General features: G+C 40.4%; 2 protein-coding genes across 3 annotated transcripts in view; both read right to left on the reverse strand.

The window, feature by feature from the left end:
- LOC135250850 (kalirin-like) overlaps positions 1-1,713 on the reverse strand; it is a 153,512-nt gene extending 151,799 nt beyond the window's left edge. For both annotated transcript variants that reach the window (XM_064327610.1, XM_064327609.1), the window contains exon 1: positions 1,064-1,713. In XM_064327610.1, coding sequence (XP_064183680.1) covers positions 1,064-1,130 — 67 coding nt within the window. In that variant the 5' untranslated portion in view covers positions 1,131-1,713. The remainder of the gene's footprint in view (positions 1-1,063) is intronic.
- Positions 1,714-5,655: 3,942 nt separating this feature from the next.
- LOC135250857 (retinol dehydrogenase 7-like) lies at positions 5,656-17,551 on the reverse strand. Its single transcript, XM_064327620.1, has 5 exons — positions 17,380-17,551; positions 13,630-13,944; positions 10,059-10,317; positions 9,767-9,930; positions 5,656-8,047 (listed from the first exon to the last, which is right to left on the reverse strand). Exons 2-5 carry the CDS (start codon positions 13,940-13,942, stop codon positions 7,824-7,826), a joined length of 960 nt encoding a protein of 319 aa, XP_064183690.1. The 5' UTR covers positions 13,943-13,944; positions 17,380-17,551; the 3' UTR covers positions 5,656-7,823.
- Between the last annotated feature and the right edge of the window lie 1,340 nt (positions 17,552-18,891).

Raw genomic sequence — 18,891 nt, forward strand, 5'->3', positions numbered from 1 at the left:
GGTATTAGGCTACCCATGGTTTTTTTAAAAACTGAAGGTAGAGAAGATATCATTCAATTTAATGACCCTTCCCTCTCACACCCACCCCCCATTTGCAAAATGATTGGATAGGCTTCCAAAAATTTGTTTAATTAAAATTAAAGCCAAAGGAGGCTATTTTGAGGAAAGTCGTGTCTAAAATTATTTTGAAGTAAAACTCAATAAATGAAAAAAATCAATAAAATGAACATAAATACATACATACATACATGCACACACAGGCACACACACACACTACTGTCATCTTGAAAGACAGCTCCATTTGCTTTGCTAAATAGTGCTTGAACATGGGGGTGAACATGATCACCCAGTAGCATCAAGCTTCACTGACATCCACCTAGCGTTCTAAGCATTTGAGTGAACCACCAGGACCAGTCGCCGAAGGGTTTCCGGGACCAATAACCTTCACGTTCCGTTTGTGTACCCTCACTATTACGCAGCACACCGGAAACTTTCTGTAAGGAAAATGTTTACTGAACTTTACATAGTATAGATGCTGTTTTCCCTGACTATTTAATGGTCTTTCTGCACAACTTTCAATGCGAGGCAACAGATTTTATGCATTAGGTTCAGTAGGCTATCAGGCTGTAGATTATAGCCAATTCGATGCGTGTGTGTGCGTGTGCGAGAGAGAATGCGAACAGACTACGTGTGTATACCTAACATGGATTTAGTGGTAGTAGCACAGACCAATGACCACAAAACTCCCAAATTAACGCACATACAAAAAGACATCCACATGCATGCACGAACTCGCATGACCGGTGGTGGCTGTACACCCTCGCCTTCTCAGCTCCAGTGAACGTGTCTCTCTCCTGTTGAAGTGCTCTGTATCCCACTTTTCATTAGGAGCAAGACATTTTTAATGCTTTAGAAATCAATGCGATTGAATCTATAATCACCGGTGTGCGTTCTCCGCTGTGGTGATGAGATAGCGTATTTGACCACACAAAGCCTACAGAAAGGTGCGACCCGCATCGCTGACATAGTAGCCAAATATTGGTGAAAAACAAAGCCGTCCTACCCGTTTTGAAAAACGCGTCTGTATCCGAGTCGGTGGGACCTTCTTCGGCGATTTCAGTGGTGCTCATTTCGCCGTCCTGTCGGTTTCAGAAGTAAATAACGCACGGATCCAGTGATCTGTATTACAGAATCAATGCACCAGTCCCTCCATATTCTGTCTCGAGTTCCCTTCGTTTTCCAGTGGTGGTTTTCTGTCCGTTATTAGCTACCGACAGCGCTACATTACAGTCTATTGTTCAGAACTGAACCATAGTAGTCTCTGCGTTAAAGAAATCCACGACGCAATTAATTTAAGAATGATACAATAAATCAAATCGCAATCCCGTTGCAATTAAACTGTTAATGTTAATATGGCCCGTTCAAGTCTGACGTTTCACATTGCGGATATTATTTCAGCATCCATAGCCACACAAAGCGACGTTCCTACATATGATTCCTTTACAACGGCAGTAGCCCTATATGTTAGTGATGTCACAAAAATCTGCATAGCTAATGCAAGTGACAGGTATGATACAAAGCATGGGGTTATTGGTATTTTTAAAAATTGTCTCCATATTGCCATTTTGGTCGTGTCTTCTCCCATCTAGATCCTCATCCATAATGAAATCCGCCCATCGCGCTGGTGAGCGTGTTTGAGTCAGCAGGGGTGTATATCCGAACAATGCACTGGCACGGACTTCTCCGCACCCTCCTTCACATCCTACCCATGTCCCCTCCCTTACCACTCTTTCCTTCTAATTTGCCCAACTGTGTTTTAAGATATATGATGTAGCCTATTGCTTCAGCTAAAGCACTGGCAACTGAATAATGATTCGCATTTTCAGTTAAACAGCATTAGTTAAGTCAGATATAATTTAATGACAAATGTAATATGTAATGAATGAACTTTTTGCCTCTGTGAGAATTCATTTGGTTCTGACCAATGTTGCCGCAGGATTGCACGCAATGTGTTGCTCTGGCAGAAATGTGTAGGCTAAATGATCATGAAATGCATCAGGTTTGTAGCCCACTTCCATCAGGCTATTCATGCGATCCTGGTGTAGTCGGATACCCGCTATAGTCATTACCAATGTTAAAGGATGCGTATTTTCACTATATTGTGAAAATAATGCATCTTTTGAAATTATGTGCTTTTAAACCTCTCATTGCAAACCATAAAAAACAAAGTGCACGCCACGCGCACACACACAGAAGTGCGTGCACACGGACGGTCCGCACCTCCCACACTTCTTGTCCTCTACCTCCCCCTATCGTTATGATTGGTTTATTATTCGATGTAGTTAAAGGCATAGGCCTACTATGCAGGATTTTTACCTTGAAAATGAACCACGTTCAGTAATCTATGAAGCACTGGCTGCCTCTCTCTTTGTGTACATTTGCCAAATCCATCCTCCATTCCCTGTATTTCTTCTAAAATGTGTTCAGGACGTTTCTGGGTGTGATGCTGTTTTCTGTGTGGAGAGGGGAGCGTGGGGCTACAGAGCCTGTAAGGTGGGATCAGATTTCAAAAGAGCATTTGTAGCTAGCACCGTTTTCAACCCAGCCCACGCATCCAGAGTGGAGGGGTCCATTTCTACATCCTACCCCATTTCTGTGGAAATTTTAAATAATCCCACGTCAAACCTTCAATGTAATTCAATACAGGGTAATACTAAAAAGTGAAGTTTTGGATTGGAATATCTTCCCAAAATGAAAAGGTCTCAAACTTCTGACACTTGTTCATAACGGAATGGGTCTTGATCTATGTCCTACCACATTTCTGTGAAATATTACTGTAGCGTTTTTGAATAATCCCACTTCAAACCCTTTAGGTTTCACATGAAACTGGAGGAAAAGATGAAAATCCTTGCCCACAAACCACATCCTCTACAGGGTAAGATCAGAATATGACCCACTTGTCTATGCTGGATAAACGTATTGGCCAAATAATAGGAGACATCGTGGACTGGAATTACCCTGGAGGGTGAGAGAAATACCTGTCCTTGTATCGCCGTCCAATCCAAAGGTAAATTTTTGTGTGCAAGCCACTTCATCCATCCATTATCTATATCCGTTTATCCTGGGCAGGGTTGCGGGGAGCGCTGAAGCCCATCCCAGCATGCATTGGACGACAGGCAGGAATACACCCTGGACAGGCCGCCGGGGACTCACACCATTCACTCACATACTCATACCTATGGGCAATTTACAGACTCCAGTTGGCCTACCTGCATGTCTTTGGACTGTGGGAGAAAACCGGAGTACCCAGAGGAAACCCAAGCAGACACAGGGAGAACATACAAACTCAGATGATTTCAGAAAGACATTACACTTGTAACACAATAAATATGATAATAACAAGGATGCCAAAACAGATCACCTGTATGCTTGAATTCACCTGATTTCTTTTCATTTGGGAAAAATAAGATGTGGGGTTTTGAATCTTTAAAAAAGTACCGGAAAGACCTGTGTAAACACCTCACAGCTAGACCAATGAGGGTTTGTAGCTGGAGGGGAAGGTACCGCGTGTACTCCCTTGGCTGGTGTGATTCAAAACCGAGATGTTAGTTATTTTTCCTCTGTTCGTAAGAACAGGGCACAATTATAATTAAGAATGCACTGGTTCCGTTGCCACGGGTTAGATATGAAGGCGCTGCTTCATATCCCGCTTAAAACTGGCCTGAAACGGATCAGTAGCATTCTGGTTACTCTCCGTTCGTAAACGGGGCTATGCTGTCATCAGAGATATATCCGATCTGTCGCCGGACTGTCAATATTCCAATGGGAGCATCAGAATATTCACAAATGCGCGGAACAACACAACAGATATATCCATGACCACAGCAAGAAAGCGTAACAGTTACTATGTTTTACTCTCGTGTTAATCTGACTCCATATTACATGATAATTTAAAATTTGGGTTTAACTATACGTGGAACTTGGGAGTGGTTACACTCGACTCTATCTTGTGCCATCATTCCTCAATATATGCTCCCGGGTTTAGCACTATTGTTAAATCTCAGTTCGGTGAAGAATCCAGAGGGTAGGAGGCTGACCACCATAATACATGCCTTCCATGCCTGGCTTACATGGATAGTGCATCGATAGTTATGAGCCCAGGACGGTGCGTATCTATCGGGCTCCTTAAGGCGAATTTGACAAGAACCGGCGTACCACGCCTATGGGTCCTCTTAAGCCAAAACACCAGAACCAATACCACCAATCCCTTAGCGGGCAGATCGTGGTCGCCTATCTAACTTGAAAACCCCACTAAAGACGTTTGCTGTACTAGACCCCTGATCAGTAGGTCCTAGTCATAATTGTCCCCCTGAGTATTTAAGCGGAATTTCGGCTGAAAAGAAGATAAAATGGATTAGAGTCATGAAGACCACGCAAGTTAAAAATAAGAAGAATTTATTTAACAGGCAGGTAGGTTATCTTCAAATTCAAAATCAATTATAAGGGTTAAAAACATAAATACAGAGTAAAAGAGTTCTTACCCAGCCTGTTTAGCTACACACGAAATCACAGAGTCTGCGCAGTGTGGGAAGTCGATTGCGATCTTCCTTGTCTATCTACACACAGAGCACAGAGTATGTGCAATGTGGGAAGTCGGTTACGATCTTCCTTGTGCATCTACACACACAACGCAGCGTCTGGGTAGTGTGGGAAGTCGATTACGATCTTCCTCGATTGCTTTGTCTCCCTTCCTTTTAAGCCAAATCCCGCGTTTGGTCTAGGCGGCATTGCCATAAATTAACCTGGCCGAATCATAAATCTCAAATTTCGGCCCCCACCATTTGGAGGCTGCTGTTAGAACAATTAGTGGGGAAATGGGGAAAAGGAGATGATTACCAGAGAGGACATTCCATTGTGTTCGTTTTTCCCTGAGTTTCTAAAACTATGTTTTTTCAAATTCTATTTGGTATGAAACATATTTCATTCAATTGCTTGAATTATGTTGAACACGTACATACCAAACATGTCAAGTGGATGTAATATTATGGTGCAGTTGTCATGAAAATACTCTTTTGTTTAACCATTGTACAATCCATGTTATTATTACATAAGGCATAATACAATAATACAATGAAAACATGTGCATGGTTTGTAAGGTTTTCCGGGGTTTGTAAATAAGATATACAGATGGTTTAAAGTCCAGATCCAGAAAAGAAATACAAAGTGTAATGTCAGAGGGGCCCACATAAGGGCACTGTGGTAATGTGGCCGGACATTTCGCCCTTTATGACCCCAAAACACCCACACCCACAACCACAGACAAAGAGACTAGTTCCCCTTATCTTAGTTGTGTCCAGGTGGTAACATTCCAGAGAGCCAAATGGCCGGCCCATCCAGAGGAAGTCCGAGTGACTTATTGTTTTACCACAAGGCTCTCGCGTCCTTTGAAGTACAGGCTGCGTCCCAGCATGCCGGCTCGTTCAAATGCCAGCCTTTTCTGGGTCCCAGTTTGATTTCCCTCTTACACCTGCGATTGTCCATGCATCATTTCATGTTTGTTCCAATGACTGACTGAAGCCATAGGAGCACATACTGCAGGGGCCATTGAAAAATAAAATGAAAAAATGAAAGTAAAACATAATACAAGATTTGCACTCATTTGTGAATTATCAGTTTATTCAAACATTGCAGCTCAACAATGCAGCAGGCAAACTAAAGAAAACTGACATTTCTGCTATAGGCTTTGTCAGATCATCAAGAATAGCTGCTAATAACTTGACTCAAATAGGCTGACAATTGTGTACATTGGGTTAAACATAGATTTTCTCATAATCGTCCTTCAATTTAGGCAAACTTAGGCTGTCCAACTCGAGTCCATGAATTACTCAGGGAATGTGTGAGTCCAGAAATTTCTTGGAAAACAGTTACACAGGAAACTCACTCACAACAGACACCCTCTCAATTTCAATGACATTTAACAGGTTAGATAACTTTCAGAAACTCCTGTTTCGTGCAGTGCTATAAGTCCATTGAAACCAAAGAAGGAAATAGTTAAATAAAATATTGAAATATTGATATGTCATTGTGCAATAATTTTTACTCCTAACCCTTATACTGGCAAAACATTCAGTCACCAGCTTATCAGGACAGCAGGTAGTACTTCTACATTATTACCTGTGCAATGATAAAATGATTTTAAAAAATACATGTCATGAATTTTTTAAAATGTTGATATTAAAATTGCATAATTTAGCCAGCACAATTCATTTTGGATCTAAAAATGCTGAAAAGCATTGCCTTCACATTCTGGAAATTAAGTCTTAACTTACTTGACAACTGCATAGTACGTTAATATTAAAATTCACATAATCATGGAAGTGCTCAATAGATTAGCCAGCTCTCTAGGGCTGAATAAGCATTTATAAGCAATCGACGACATCAGCATCCTTTCTGATGTAGCTGAATCCTTTCTGTATGCAAATGGATACAATTAAGATGACGGTGAAAAGGTAGGTTTATAGTAGCTAGGCGCTTGTTTCTGCAACTGTTGAAATCTGTGCTGGTCCTTTAAAAATATAACTACAATCAGGATGACTATATTTGATCTGATTTTGATATTTTTATCTGCCTCTAGCCTTCAACAGTTTCTGTATCCAATTTTTAACTAATTGACAAAGAATAGCTGCTCAAAATGTCAAATCATGATGAAAATATATTTCATTTTCCACATACTTCCAAGTACAGACAATATTCTAAATTACTTAGTGCTTGAAGTAGCAACCACATCCGTAATGCATACTTGCTTTTTCATTACTTAAGGTAATAATCTCGAAGATTTTCATTAAAATAAATGTCTGTTAAGTCACTATCTATTGCCAGATTAGGTAAAACAATGGTGATTAAGCGTATTATTATATTAATTTATATTATTATTATTATTATTATTTATGATTAAAGAACTGGGTGTCTGTGGCGACATACCGGGCAAAAGGTGGATAAAGAACATTTGTGGAAATTGATCATCACTAATTCTACCCCAGGTCTGCTACAGCATTTTAATGCAGCTCAGCAGTGTAAAGACAGCTTAAGTTAGCCTAATGTTAGACAATTACCCCAAGAGTTCAGGTATATTTTCCTATTGACCCACTATCCTATTTTGGTGCAGACCTTGTACCTAAAGCCTCATTAATAAGAAATACAAGTACAACAGAACCTCTGAGATATAGACCCTTCAGGAATGGGGTCTGTTCAGAACAAATCTTATTAAATTTCAGAGTCAAACCGCCAATTTTTCTGAATGGTTAGTTGCATACTCTATCATTACAGTTTTAAACGGGCTCTGAATTTGTAGTTGTAAACAGTTCCGAACAGAATTTTTTTTTCCAATTTCTATAAAACTGCACTATAAAAAAATACCTTCCTATAGTTTTAACCTGATTACATAACTGCTAGCAAAAATATGTTCCACGCCTGATTCTCAAAAAAAGTAAAAGAGTAAAAAAAGCAGCCTGTCTGTGGTGCTTTTTTTTGGGGCAAAGGGTTTTGGTATCTCCAACTTATTCACCAAGAAAATTCACCAAAATCGCAGCAAGCTAGCAATGGTTCCTCGCCATGCCATAAAAGATAGAGCATTGATAGAGCAGTGAAGAATAAAAGGGTGACCGGCGATCTACCAACAGGCTGGTGGTTTCTGACTGGCCAACTCGACCGAAGCTACAAACTGCCTTTTAGCAGTGTGAAAATACAAAAGCATGCTGTATTGTACAAAAGACTACTGTTCATTTCACTATGCTGCTCTCTGAGACTTCCAGATGGAAAACAAGCTACATAGTACATTTCTGTGGCATGACAGTATCTTTAAGAAGCAAGGGATCAGCGATGAAAGTAGGCATGTAGGACAGTGGCAGCCAGAAAAACTTAGCATCCCAACCAGGTGAGTAGCGGGTTCGAGGATGAACTGCCGAGATGGCATGCTCCATGCAGCCAACTACCTTCATCAGGTCCGTATCTGGCATCTTAGCCAACGTCTTCAGCATCAATTCATTCACTGGAAATAAGAAAGCACAGGATACACCTTTACTTTGCAGCACTGCCACACATTTAAGTTGAAAAACCACTTCTGTAACCATATACCACTTACAAATAGAATACATACTCAATACCAAAAGAACCTGTCACTCAAAAACAATAAACAAACTGATATGAACTATCTTCGCCACCAAACTGGATTTTTTTTTTTTACTTTAATGTTACACATTTAGCACTACAGCACTACTCATTTTAAATAAGTATTTCCAATTGCTGCCTTGTCTCAGGCACTACAGAGTGCAGCATGTATGTGTGTAAACAAACACTGTCCGGTCATTCTCATGTACCTGACTAAGTGAATTTAATTATTGCCAAATTAACAGACTCGTGGAGTGACACAAAGGCTGTAATGACCCCTTGGTAGTGCTGGACCGAAATGCATGCAAAACCACCCAATTATTTATCTGAACCCTAGTGATTTAATATGAGGGAAGCTAGCCATGTGATGTACCGTAACTAGCTAGCTATCATAGTCACCAAATCAATAAATACAAGTTTTAATCATTTGCTTCAATAACTAATGAACGTAAGTCAGATGGAGTATTCCTAGCCAGCCATTAGCAACTTAGAAACCATTAAATACTTGCTAACTGATCACTCAATAAAATTAATCAATTACAGAGGTAGATATGTATGGTATTTGATACTTTGGAATACATGTACTCATCTTAAGCCTTCAAGGTCTGTGCGACCTGGCTGGCCATTTGAGAATCTCACATTTTAATCATTACTGGCTCCTTTATGGACTTTTCACAACTCCCTCTCCTTTGCCCCCTTTTCTGGGCCACCAAGACTTGACTTGAGGCACACGTTTTGTCTTTATTAGAGTCACAAGCCACATTTCCACCAAAAGTACCCGGAACTTTTAGTCCCAGGAACTACTTTTCAAGGAACTAAAAGGTTCCTTCAGCCCATTGTTGTCTGCGTTTCCACCATGGTCTAAAGTCCCGCGAAGATTAGGCAAATTAGCCCACTGACATATGAAAAAGCGACGTTGTCGTCGGTCCATCTGTCCTATGATTTCTTCTGTAACCCCAAACTACCACCGAAGTAGCCTACATTATTTTCTAATAACCAGGACAGCCCGGAGGGGTTTATTCCACTTAGCTTTATACAACAGGTTGCCAACAATGACTATATATGGTTACTTTTGTATTTATTGATTTTTATCGATTTAATCACCTGGAATTGAAATATTCTTCTGCAGCCGTTTGGGCATATTTTTGTCAAGCAAAACTGTCATTGGTAGTTGAACTTGGACCGTTGTTATGCAACAAATAGGATATGACAGGCCAATAGTCAGATTGGTTTTATATATCCTCTCAAACACATTCATTATGTTTTTATGCGAACATTCACTTTCATGTCTTGACATCCGAGGCGACAGAATGCATTCACATTTCCAATATAACTGGCAACAAAACACGCACACGTTGTAAACAATTTGCTGTTTGATTACTTTCTCATCGTCAATTCCATATAGGCTAATCGCAAAATGACAAGAATAGAACGAAAACTCGGACTTGCGTGAAAATTTAAATTAGCAGTGGTACAGCCACCGTTTGCTTTCCTTCGAAGTTACTGCTAGCCGAACAGCGAAGTGTGCCTTGGTTTATGACCCTTTGATATTCACAAACAAAACAGACTAAAGTCTTGGCCACCCCATTGTGTCAATTACCTTTGTCCAAGTAATCATGTCCATATTCTTCTTTAATCTCTTCAGGCAGTTTGTCCCACATTTTCTCAAGGCTTTTTCTTAATATTTCGGTATCGGTCACACCAGTTTTGAAAAACCCTGGTTCAATGCACAGGACTTTAACTCCAAAGCATTTCATGTTTCTCCTGGGAAATAAGAAAATGAAGATTTCAGAATTTATTGGCAGAGAGAACATATTTATAATGTCTGTATACCTGTGTCAGAGAACAATGGCACTGTATATTCCATGAGACCATTTAAAAAGGATTATTACCGAAGACTGTCATTGAAGGCCTCCACTCCGTACTTTGAGACAGCATAAGGTCCACCAATTGGACTGATCCTTCCAAAGACGCTGGCAACATTCACCACTCGGCCCCTAGCTTTTTTAATCAGCTGGAGCACACTTAGTGTCACTGCAATGACCCCGTTCAGATTCACGTCCAACATAGATTTATAGTCCTCAATGGTGAGCCAATCACAGTTCGCCGACGGCACAGAGACTCCGGCATTGTTCACCACAGCCCACAGACCTGCAAGATCACACACCATGTCAACTCAAATTACACTTATATAATCATGTGCATGCACACAGGCACATTCACTCACAGCAGACATGTGAAATAAAGCATGCACACAAATTCACACTAGACACAGTGGTGCTACAAAGGTGTACCTGTGGGAGAAATAAATGCCATGGAGAAGAGGGAAAAACTCTCCCTTTGGTAACAACAGTAAAAAAGAAGACTGATGTCTCTGCTGGACCTGATGTTCAGGTGGGAACAGAGACACTCGTCTTTTAGACAAACAGGCTGAATATTGCACAACTCTAACTAGTGCTCTCAGGTATCTCCACCTGCAGGTACAAAGTCAACAACAGATGGCGGATGCAAAATCTGAAGAGCGAGCACCAGCACACACAGTGTTCATTCATAATCATGTGCCTGTGGGGCCATTTTACCCCTGACAGAAAGTGCCCCATCAAGTTCTACTTGTCACAGACACAAGAGATCAACTGATATTCATATCATATCCACCATTCACAATGAGGGACAAGTCAGGGGGACTGCTGCCCCCTGCAACTCAATAACAGATGCAGCGCTGGTAACCTCTATGTGCAAAGTTATTCTATGTCATTCCCCTATTATCTCATGTTTATTCAGTAATGGCTGAAATTAGACTCAAGGTAAGCTTGGAAGGGTATAGAACAGATAGAACAGCTTGATTTAATCATTCAGATCTCATATCAGCATTAGAAACATGCGTGTGCAATCAAACCATTTTGGTTACCTTGGGGGAAGATATTAATCTCCCAAGGAAAACAAGCATTGCAAAAGAACCGTTTTACATTGGTGTATTGTAGAATTATAGCATTATACAATTTTGTAAAACAAAGAAAAATTTAATTTATTAATTTATTTTACAAAATGCCCCACAAAATTAGTCAACAGGGGTAAAATGTTTCCCTTCAATATTTATTTTCATTTCCTACATGTGTGCCTACTGTGGGATATCAACCTGAATACTGTTAGTTCTTTTGAGATCTGATTGCTACTGATTGATGGGATGAATAATCTTGCATTCCTACCATATACATTGGATTACTACAGGATTAATAAATTTGATACATAGCATACTAGAAATGGAAAACCCTGTCAGTGTTGACAATACGCAATCTGACGCAGCTATGGCAAACAGAAAAGGAATCTGGTCAGAAGCTCAAGGGTCAATACAGGCAGAAAAAAGCCTGTACTGCAAGTTACTGCACTGAATGTTTTGTAGACTGGCCGGCAGCCAGGCTAAAGCCATGGCACTACATTCTAAGCACACAAACACGACAGAGACACACAAGCAGGGCAGGCTCTTCTGCATAGACCAAAGGCAAGGACGGTTCCCCCATATGTTTTCAAGGCCAGTCTTTGAGCAGATGACTCCAGAGGGACCAATTTTTCCTACCGGTGCTGATATGAAGTTGGGTATTGTGGGTGTTCATGAAAACTTCACCATCCTGGCAGAAGCCCTAGTCCCCATAGAACAGTCTCCTACCTTGACTGCCTACTGTTATCCAAGTCCTCTTTCTTTTGTAAGACATTCATGGTCATTACTGCAAAACTTCAGAGCAAGTATCGCAGTAAACAGCAGCATGGTATTTAGGCTAGACCTGAGAGGTGTGACAGGAGAAGAGGTCTGCTACTTATTTCTACCCAGAGATTTATATCGAACCTCTGAAACAATACCTGCATCATTCAAACGTGTTCAAAAACATGGTGGTAAGTACGATCATGCTGAATCAAACTCCCTGGTGCATGTCAACTACCAATTTTTCAGCAACAGGGAAAAGGGAAAAGTCTGCCCAAAGCCAGATCAGTGTTCTCACATAATTCACAAGACTATGGTTGAAGATAAGCCTTACTATGTCCACACAAACAGACCTAATGCTTAAACCTGCAACTATCTTGCTTCCAGCAGATGGCTGTGTCTCTTCAAAAACAATATTCAAATGATTACAAGAATCAGTAAAGAACAAAAAAAGCAAAAAAAGGCACACATCATGGGAAACAATCAGAGATTACAGTGAGTCACTTTAAAACAAATGGTTCATTACTTGCTAGGATTGGAACTGGAACATCCGTTAATGTGTGAACTAATTTCTGTTGAATTGTGGGGGAACCAACCTTTGTAGTGTTTCTGAAAATACTCAGTTAATTGGGCGATGGAGACAGCAGTGGAAACAACGCATCAGTAAAACACTGGTTCACACCCATAATCTGTTTTACACATCCTATGGAGTCTATGACATGCACTAACTAGCAAACTCTTTTTTAGGGGAGTGGGCTGGAGACAATCACCCTCAAAAAACCCATCAAAAGTCTTGATCTGAATTTCCCCATTTTCTTTGACTGAAATATCAAAAAATACTGCCTGTCCATATGAAGAAAATGTCAGTGTGACCACACCTTAATGTGCTGTAGGTTCATTCTGTTCAAAACAGTCCACAGTCTTTGGAAGCCCCTAGAACTGATTGATGGATTTTGATAGATGGAAGTCCAAGTTATCACCTCACCAAATCTGGGGTCAGTACATTAACCCCTCTAGCACCACCGACAGGCCAAAACTTGAACTTAAACTTTTGGCTGTAATTATTGAACTGTTTAGTCTAGTCTCTAGATTCCGAAGGTCCTACTGAGTTCAATGCACCCACCCACACATTTTAAACATCTCCTCTAAATAAAAACATTCAAATTTCAATAGCCTCGGTGAAATATGATCTAGAGGCCTCAAACCAACTTTAATCTTATGAGAGAGATTATTGCTCAAATTTACAAATGATTTTTATGACTGTCCCTTTGTAAATTTTACAAAAATTATTTTTTCAAAATAAAAAAAATTAATTTCAAGTTTCTGTCACATGACCAAAATGCCTCAAACAAACTTTAATGTCATCATAGACAGTATTTCTCAAATGTATGACTGATTTTTCAAAATGTGCCTATGTAAACTTTAAAGGAAATGTTATTCAAAATAAAAACACTGAAAGTCCAATAGCATCCATGGAATACGACCTAGAGGCCTTGAACCAAATTTAGTCTCATCATGTAATAGTTTTATTTATATAAAACGTAAATATTTTGATGAAATTGTACTTTCTTTCACACGCCCATGCTTTTAAGCAAACAGCTACAAACAAAATGTAACTTGTGATTATTGCTAGCCTACTTAAGGCCAGGGCCATGGTTTTGCACACCAGATCTGATCATCTGAGACATGTTTCAAGAGAACAAGGCAAAAGCAGTTCACATGAGTGTAATGACACTAAGAGTAATTACACGTTAACTTAAACCTACCTTTTTCCCCAACCTGTGTTTTTATGATGGTAGCTGCTTTGTTGACACTATCCGTATTTGCGACATCCAAGTGGAGGGTGGTCAGTCTTTCCGAAGCAGCTTTCTTCAGCTCATCCTCACCCTTCTCCGTGAAACAGGAGGCAATAACGCGGTAGCCCAGCTTGTCCAGGTGTCTCGCCAGCAGGTTTCCAAACCCGGAGTCACACCCAGTGATGTAGACATATTTGTCCGATTCATTTCCGACTCTCTTCCTTTCCCTGTACCAGCGGTACAGGAATAAAAACGCGACCAACCCAAGTAGGTACAGGAACATCACTGAGACGCAAAAGATTGAGTGAGTAGCTAGCTAAACACTTTAAATACTTGGCCTAAGAAATGTAAAATACAACATGTATCATTGAGACAACATGTCCGGGGAGGCAGCGGCGCATTATATATGTCATGCTATCAGAAAGCAATTGGGATTTAATTGAATGAAATTCACCTATGTACTGCATGTTCAAACCCCAGCCACATTTTCTATGACGCTTATTTGATATAAGTGACACCATATCTGAAGAGTGGAGGGTCCAAGGTTTTCAAAACACCCCCATATCATTGAGACAACATGTCCAGGGGAGGCAGCAGAGCATGTTATCTGTTATAGTATCAGAAAGCAATTGGAACTTAATTGAATGAAATTCGCCTGTGTACTGCATGTTCAAACCCCAGCCACATTTTCTATGACGCTTCATGTTTATTTGATATCTTTGTCATCATATCAGTTTAGTGAAGGGCTGTATGCAGTAAATGCCCATTGTTAATTCAAGTCTCAACAGATAACTTTTGGTCTGACTCTGGAATGTGGGTCCAAATGTTATCTATTTAGAGTTGAATTAACACTGGACATTTTATTGTGTACTAACAAACCCATGTCACATAGTTTATCCTATAACAATTAGCCAGTAAGCTATCATCGAGAGTTGTTAGAACACCTCAGTGGTAACATTACCTATTAATTATGACAAATGTGCTGGAATCGGTTTTATATTCTCCTAAAAAAAAGCAAGATCATGGTATTTCATATTTAGACTTACTGCATTTCCAAGAATCAACATGGCAGAAATATAAAAAAAGCTTTATAAAAATACACTGCCTTTTCAATTGGCATTATAATTATAACGAAGGAGTATCTTTACATGTCAAAACGTCGCCAGTTTAGAAAATAAACTTTGAGATAGGCGTTTCTCGCTTTCGCGCAGGCATACTTTTATTGTGAACGATTTCCGACGAATCTGCCGTCTTACTGTCGCACATTTCACGGTAGGGGAGACCGGGTATGGTTGTCACACTTTGCACTCTCTCAACTATATCTCAGCCAAAATACACATTACAAGGTTATTTTCAACTACAAATGAAAGATGAACATCTCAGGTAGAAACTGATATTTCAAGTATCAGCATAACTTATTCCAAAATAAAACTATTACTGGTTGAATAGTGTGTGTCCACTTGTGACAACCAACCCCATGGCAGGGTTGGTTGTCACAGGATATGGGGTTGGTTGTTACAATGCTTTATTACAAAGGAATGAAACAACAAATACAATCTTTAGACTTTATTTATAAAGCATAAAACAGGTTAAATGTTATTAAAGGTCAAATAACCTAAATTATAATTTGAACAGATTTTTTCAATTGAATCTAGAACCTTTACTTCAACGTTAACATATCTGCCAGAATACAAAATTATATCAACTGAATGTAACCTGACCAATTAAAAGCCTAATATTAACAATAGGTCAAAAGTCATTTTCAATAAAATATTTATTTTTAAATGTTTTTAATTTGTGTTATAAAGAAAATAGTACATTTAAATTATGAATTATCCTCCTCTTTTAAAAAAGAAATATGTTAGAGGAATCGGTTTTGAAAATACAGGCTATGCTGGTAAAACTGGGGTCCTTGTGCAAAAAAAAAAAAAAAACCCAAAAAACAAATAGAGAAGCCTAACCAGTATCAGAGTCGCAGGAGTCGCAATTTTGACAAATGTAGGTTGGGACCCCTGGGGTACACACCTGATGAGCCCACCCTTTACACACAAAGCACTGAAGCCACACTTCTTTTGGGAGGCTGTTTGCATATGACTCCATGCACACTAGACAGAAGCAGCCCTCATCTTCCGAAGACTCAGATGCCAATCGCTTTCTTTTTGTTGTAGCTTTTTTCTTCTGAGGGCTTTGGCCTGTTTCTTCTCTGTTTGATTAAACAGCTTCTTTTGTTTAGGCCTACTGGACTTGATTTTCCAGTTCTAATTTTGCCCTGATCTGTCTTTCTCTCAAATGTGTGTGGCATCTCTACAAAAAAGCAAATAAAGTATAACATCTATAACATCTGTGCCATAACTTCATTATAATGGGGTTGGTTGTCACGTGACGACCAACTCCCCAAGAAACGTGACAACCTGCCCCAATCAGACTTTTTTGAAGAATTAGCTTCTCATTAGATAATAGCTTGGCCTAGTGACTCATATTTAGCATCGAAATATAGCTGTTCCTTCACTTTATTCATCATAATTTTAACTTTGTGGATATCCTAATGTAACAATGATTTATAACATAAAGAACCAGATGCCAAATATTTCATTTTGGTTATAAAAAATAGTATAATTGAGCTCACCTCAAAGTGTTGTGACTTTAACCTCTAAAGACAAAATGGTTGCTCTCTGTTAAAGGGGAAGTGCATTTCTGTGTTAAAATTTTGTCACAGCGCCCCCTAGATTAAGTTATGGGCTTTCTGACAACCAAACCATGTGACAACCATACCCGGTCTCCCCTACTATTTTTTTCTACAGTGTATGACCTAGAGCTATAAGTGTTCGGCCAGAGTTGGTGAGCAACACCGCCTAACGCTTGACAAATAAATAGTACACAGTCCGGAGATGTTATTCGAAATGTTGGCAGATTATACACTACGTTATCTAGCAATGTCAGTGGCCGTCGGGTTACAGGCGTACATAGCTACTTCCCTAGACTTTTGGCCAGAATACAAGCCAACCTAGTAGTAAACCTATGTCTATCAGGCTTACAGTCCGACAACACGGTTTTATGGGTCCGAAATAAAAATACAGCATTCCTTCGCTACTCCAAGGGCATGCGGAAAAAGCTTACTATTAGTTCACTACTAACCTAAAATATCTATGGAAAAAACACTAGTTCGCGAAGTATTGCTTAAGCTACTTTTTGAGTTTTAACTGACAGGCTACGCTTCAAATTACGCAAGCACGTAGCTCGCTCAGCTAGTTAGCTAGTTACATTATTTAATTCATAGTTTATCAACAATTAGTAACTGACTGACACAATTAGACTTCGTAATTTAGCCGATTAAGTTGCATAGGATAATCAACGGTTTTGTATCCCAGTTGTGACTTATTGGTATATTATGGGCCAATTTCTATTAAGAGAGGGGGACATGCAATATGTTGGTTATGTTTGTTCCGCGTTGCGAGTACAATAACTACACGCCAATTACGTTACAAGAGACAGTCGCTGCCAGGTTATACCTAGCTTTACTGTATGTTACCTAGTACAACCTAATATCAGCTTTGAACTCTTTAAAAGTTCGATAGAAAAGTCGTTAATGTTTCATTATTACACAGTTTGCATGTTTAACAATTATCTACATGTACATTTCTCCGTTAAATCCGGCACTTTAAAATCATGACTTCCGTAAATAGGGAAAATAATGAGAGCATAGAGTGAGAACACACGTACCTGTGTATGACCACAGCAGTTAGCCTAGATTTAAGGGGTGTAGAAGTGGCTAGTATATCGTTTTGTTCTGACGGTCGACTGTTGAGGCTACAAAGGGAAAGGCTTCCCCGCCCTCTAGCGTTTCGGCCAATCGCACGTCACCAGCCTCGTTCGCAAATGAATGCAGGGAGAATGGTATCTGGCGCCTGGAGCAGCTCCAAAGAGCACTGTGTATATGTACCTCCAAATGGGAGGGTGCTAGCTCCAAACCGGCGGAGATTACTGCAACCATAACCCTATCCCTGTCCCTAACCCTCCTATTTGAAACTAGGTAACCCCCCTTTGGAGCTAGGCCCCTCCCATATGAAGCAGCTCCAGACGCCAGAAATACCTACAGCTCCCTATCCAGCGTTGCAAAAACACTTGTCAATATACAAATTCCTCACGTATACAAAACACTGTCCACAGGTCATTAATTCAAAATTGCAAAATCTTAGCCTGCCATTGAATGTATTGATACCAAAATGAGATCAAGTTACAACAAACAATATTGGCCATCTTCGCTCACACAAATCAAACAAGCTCTACCATCACCAACACATGGTCCATCCCACTCCTCGCCATTTCTAAGGATAAAAAGTCCACAGACACACTGTGCAGGGGATACTTGGACTGGACGGATACAAGAGGGGTACTCACTTTACTGGTGGGGGTCTTGCTTAAGCAGCACCACTCACACCAGAGACACCACCCAGCACGATCATGCACTCACTCCATCACCTACTTCCTGAGGGAATATGGCACTGCTATTTGTCTTAAAATCACATACTTCCATGCAGAATAATCCACAATGTTCACAAAGCCACCCCCAATGCCGTAAAAGGGTCCAAGGAGGGTCGTCTTCTGCAGCCTGTTCCCGAGGAGTTCGTCCTTTCCCCCTAGCTTTATAGGCCCATAGCCACCCGGCACTGCTCCACGGCACCAAATGCTGTGATATTCAGATGAGCCAGCGGGTTGTTATTAGTAAAGACCACAAAGGGAGACACTGCCAAAAACTATTCCCTAAAATTCACAGCTACAGCCCATAGATGTTGACCTGCCAACCCATTATCCTGTACCAGTCCACCAAGCCTACATACTTCCTTCCATTTGGCCCATCCTTCCTTAAGAATTTTAGACATAGCTGGAGTATCCTTCCGCTTACCCTTTGGCCAGGAGGTGGCCCCCAGTTGACCGGTCTCATCACCAAATTTAACCAAAGGGTCACATCTTTAAATGTCTGTTGCCATACCTTGGTTTCTGCAGCTCTCCCTAGCCCTGTCCACTAGTTCTCCCCAGCCTGAGTCATTAACAGATCCCAGCATTCTTTTATGACATTTTCACACGCCATGCGTGACACCCCGGAGAGAGAGATGCGGCAATGAGACCGGTCAACTGGGGGCCACACTGTTGTCTGTCACATGGAGAGCAGAGCGCACCCACACAAACATGAAATCAAATAAACAGACTACTTCACTCTTCCCCCTCACGGGT

The sequence above is a fragment of the Anguilla rostrata genome, chromosome 3 (genome assembly GCF_018555375.3).
Source record: "Anguilla rostrata isolate EN2019 chromosome 3, ASM1855537v3, whole genome shotgun sequence".
NCBI lineage: Eukaryota > Metazoa > Chordata > Actinopteri > Anguilliformes > Anguillidae > Anguilla > Anguilla rostrata.

Bases quoted from the DNA above. Each gene is read 5' to 3' on its own strand.
- LOC135250857 (XM_064327620.1), bottom strand. From the start codon at position 13,942: ATGTTCCTGTACCTACTTGGGTTGGTCGCGTTTTTATTCCTGTACCGC. The intron at 10,318-13,629 runs GTAGGTTTAAGT...GTGATCTTGCAG, and splicing joins AACACAGGTTGGGGAAAAAG to GTCTGTGGGCTGTGGTGAAC. The intron at 9,931-10,058 runs GTAATAATCCTT...CTTATTTCCCAG, and splicing joins GCCTTCAATGACAGTCTTCG to GAGAAACATGAAATGCTTTG.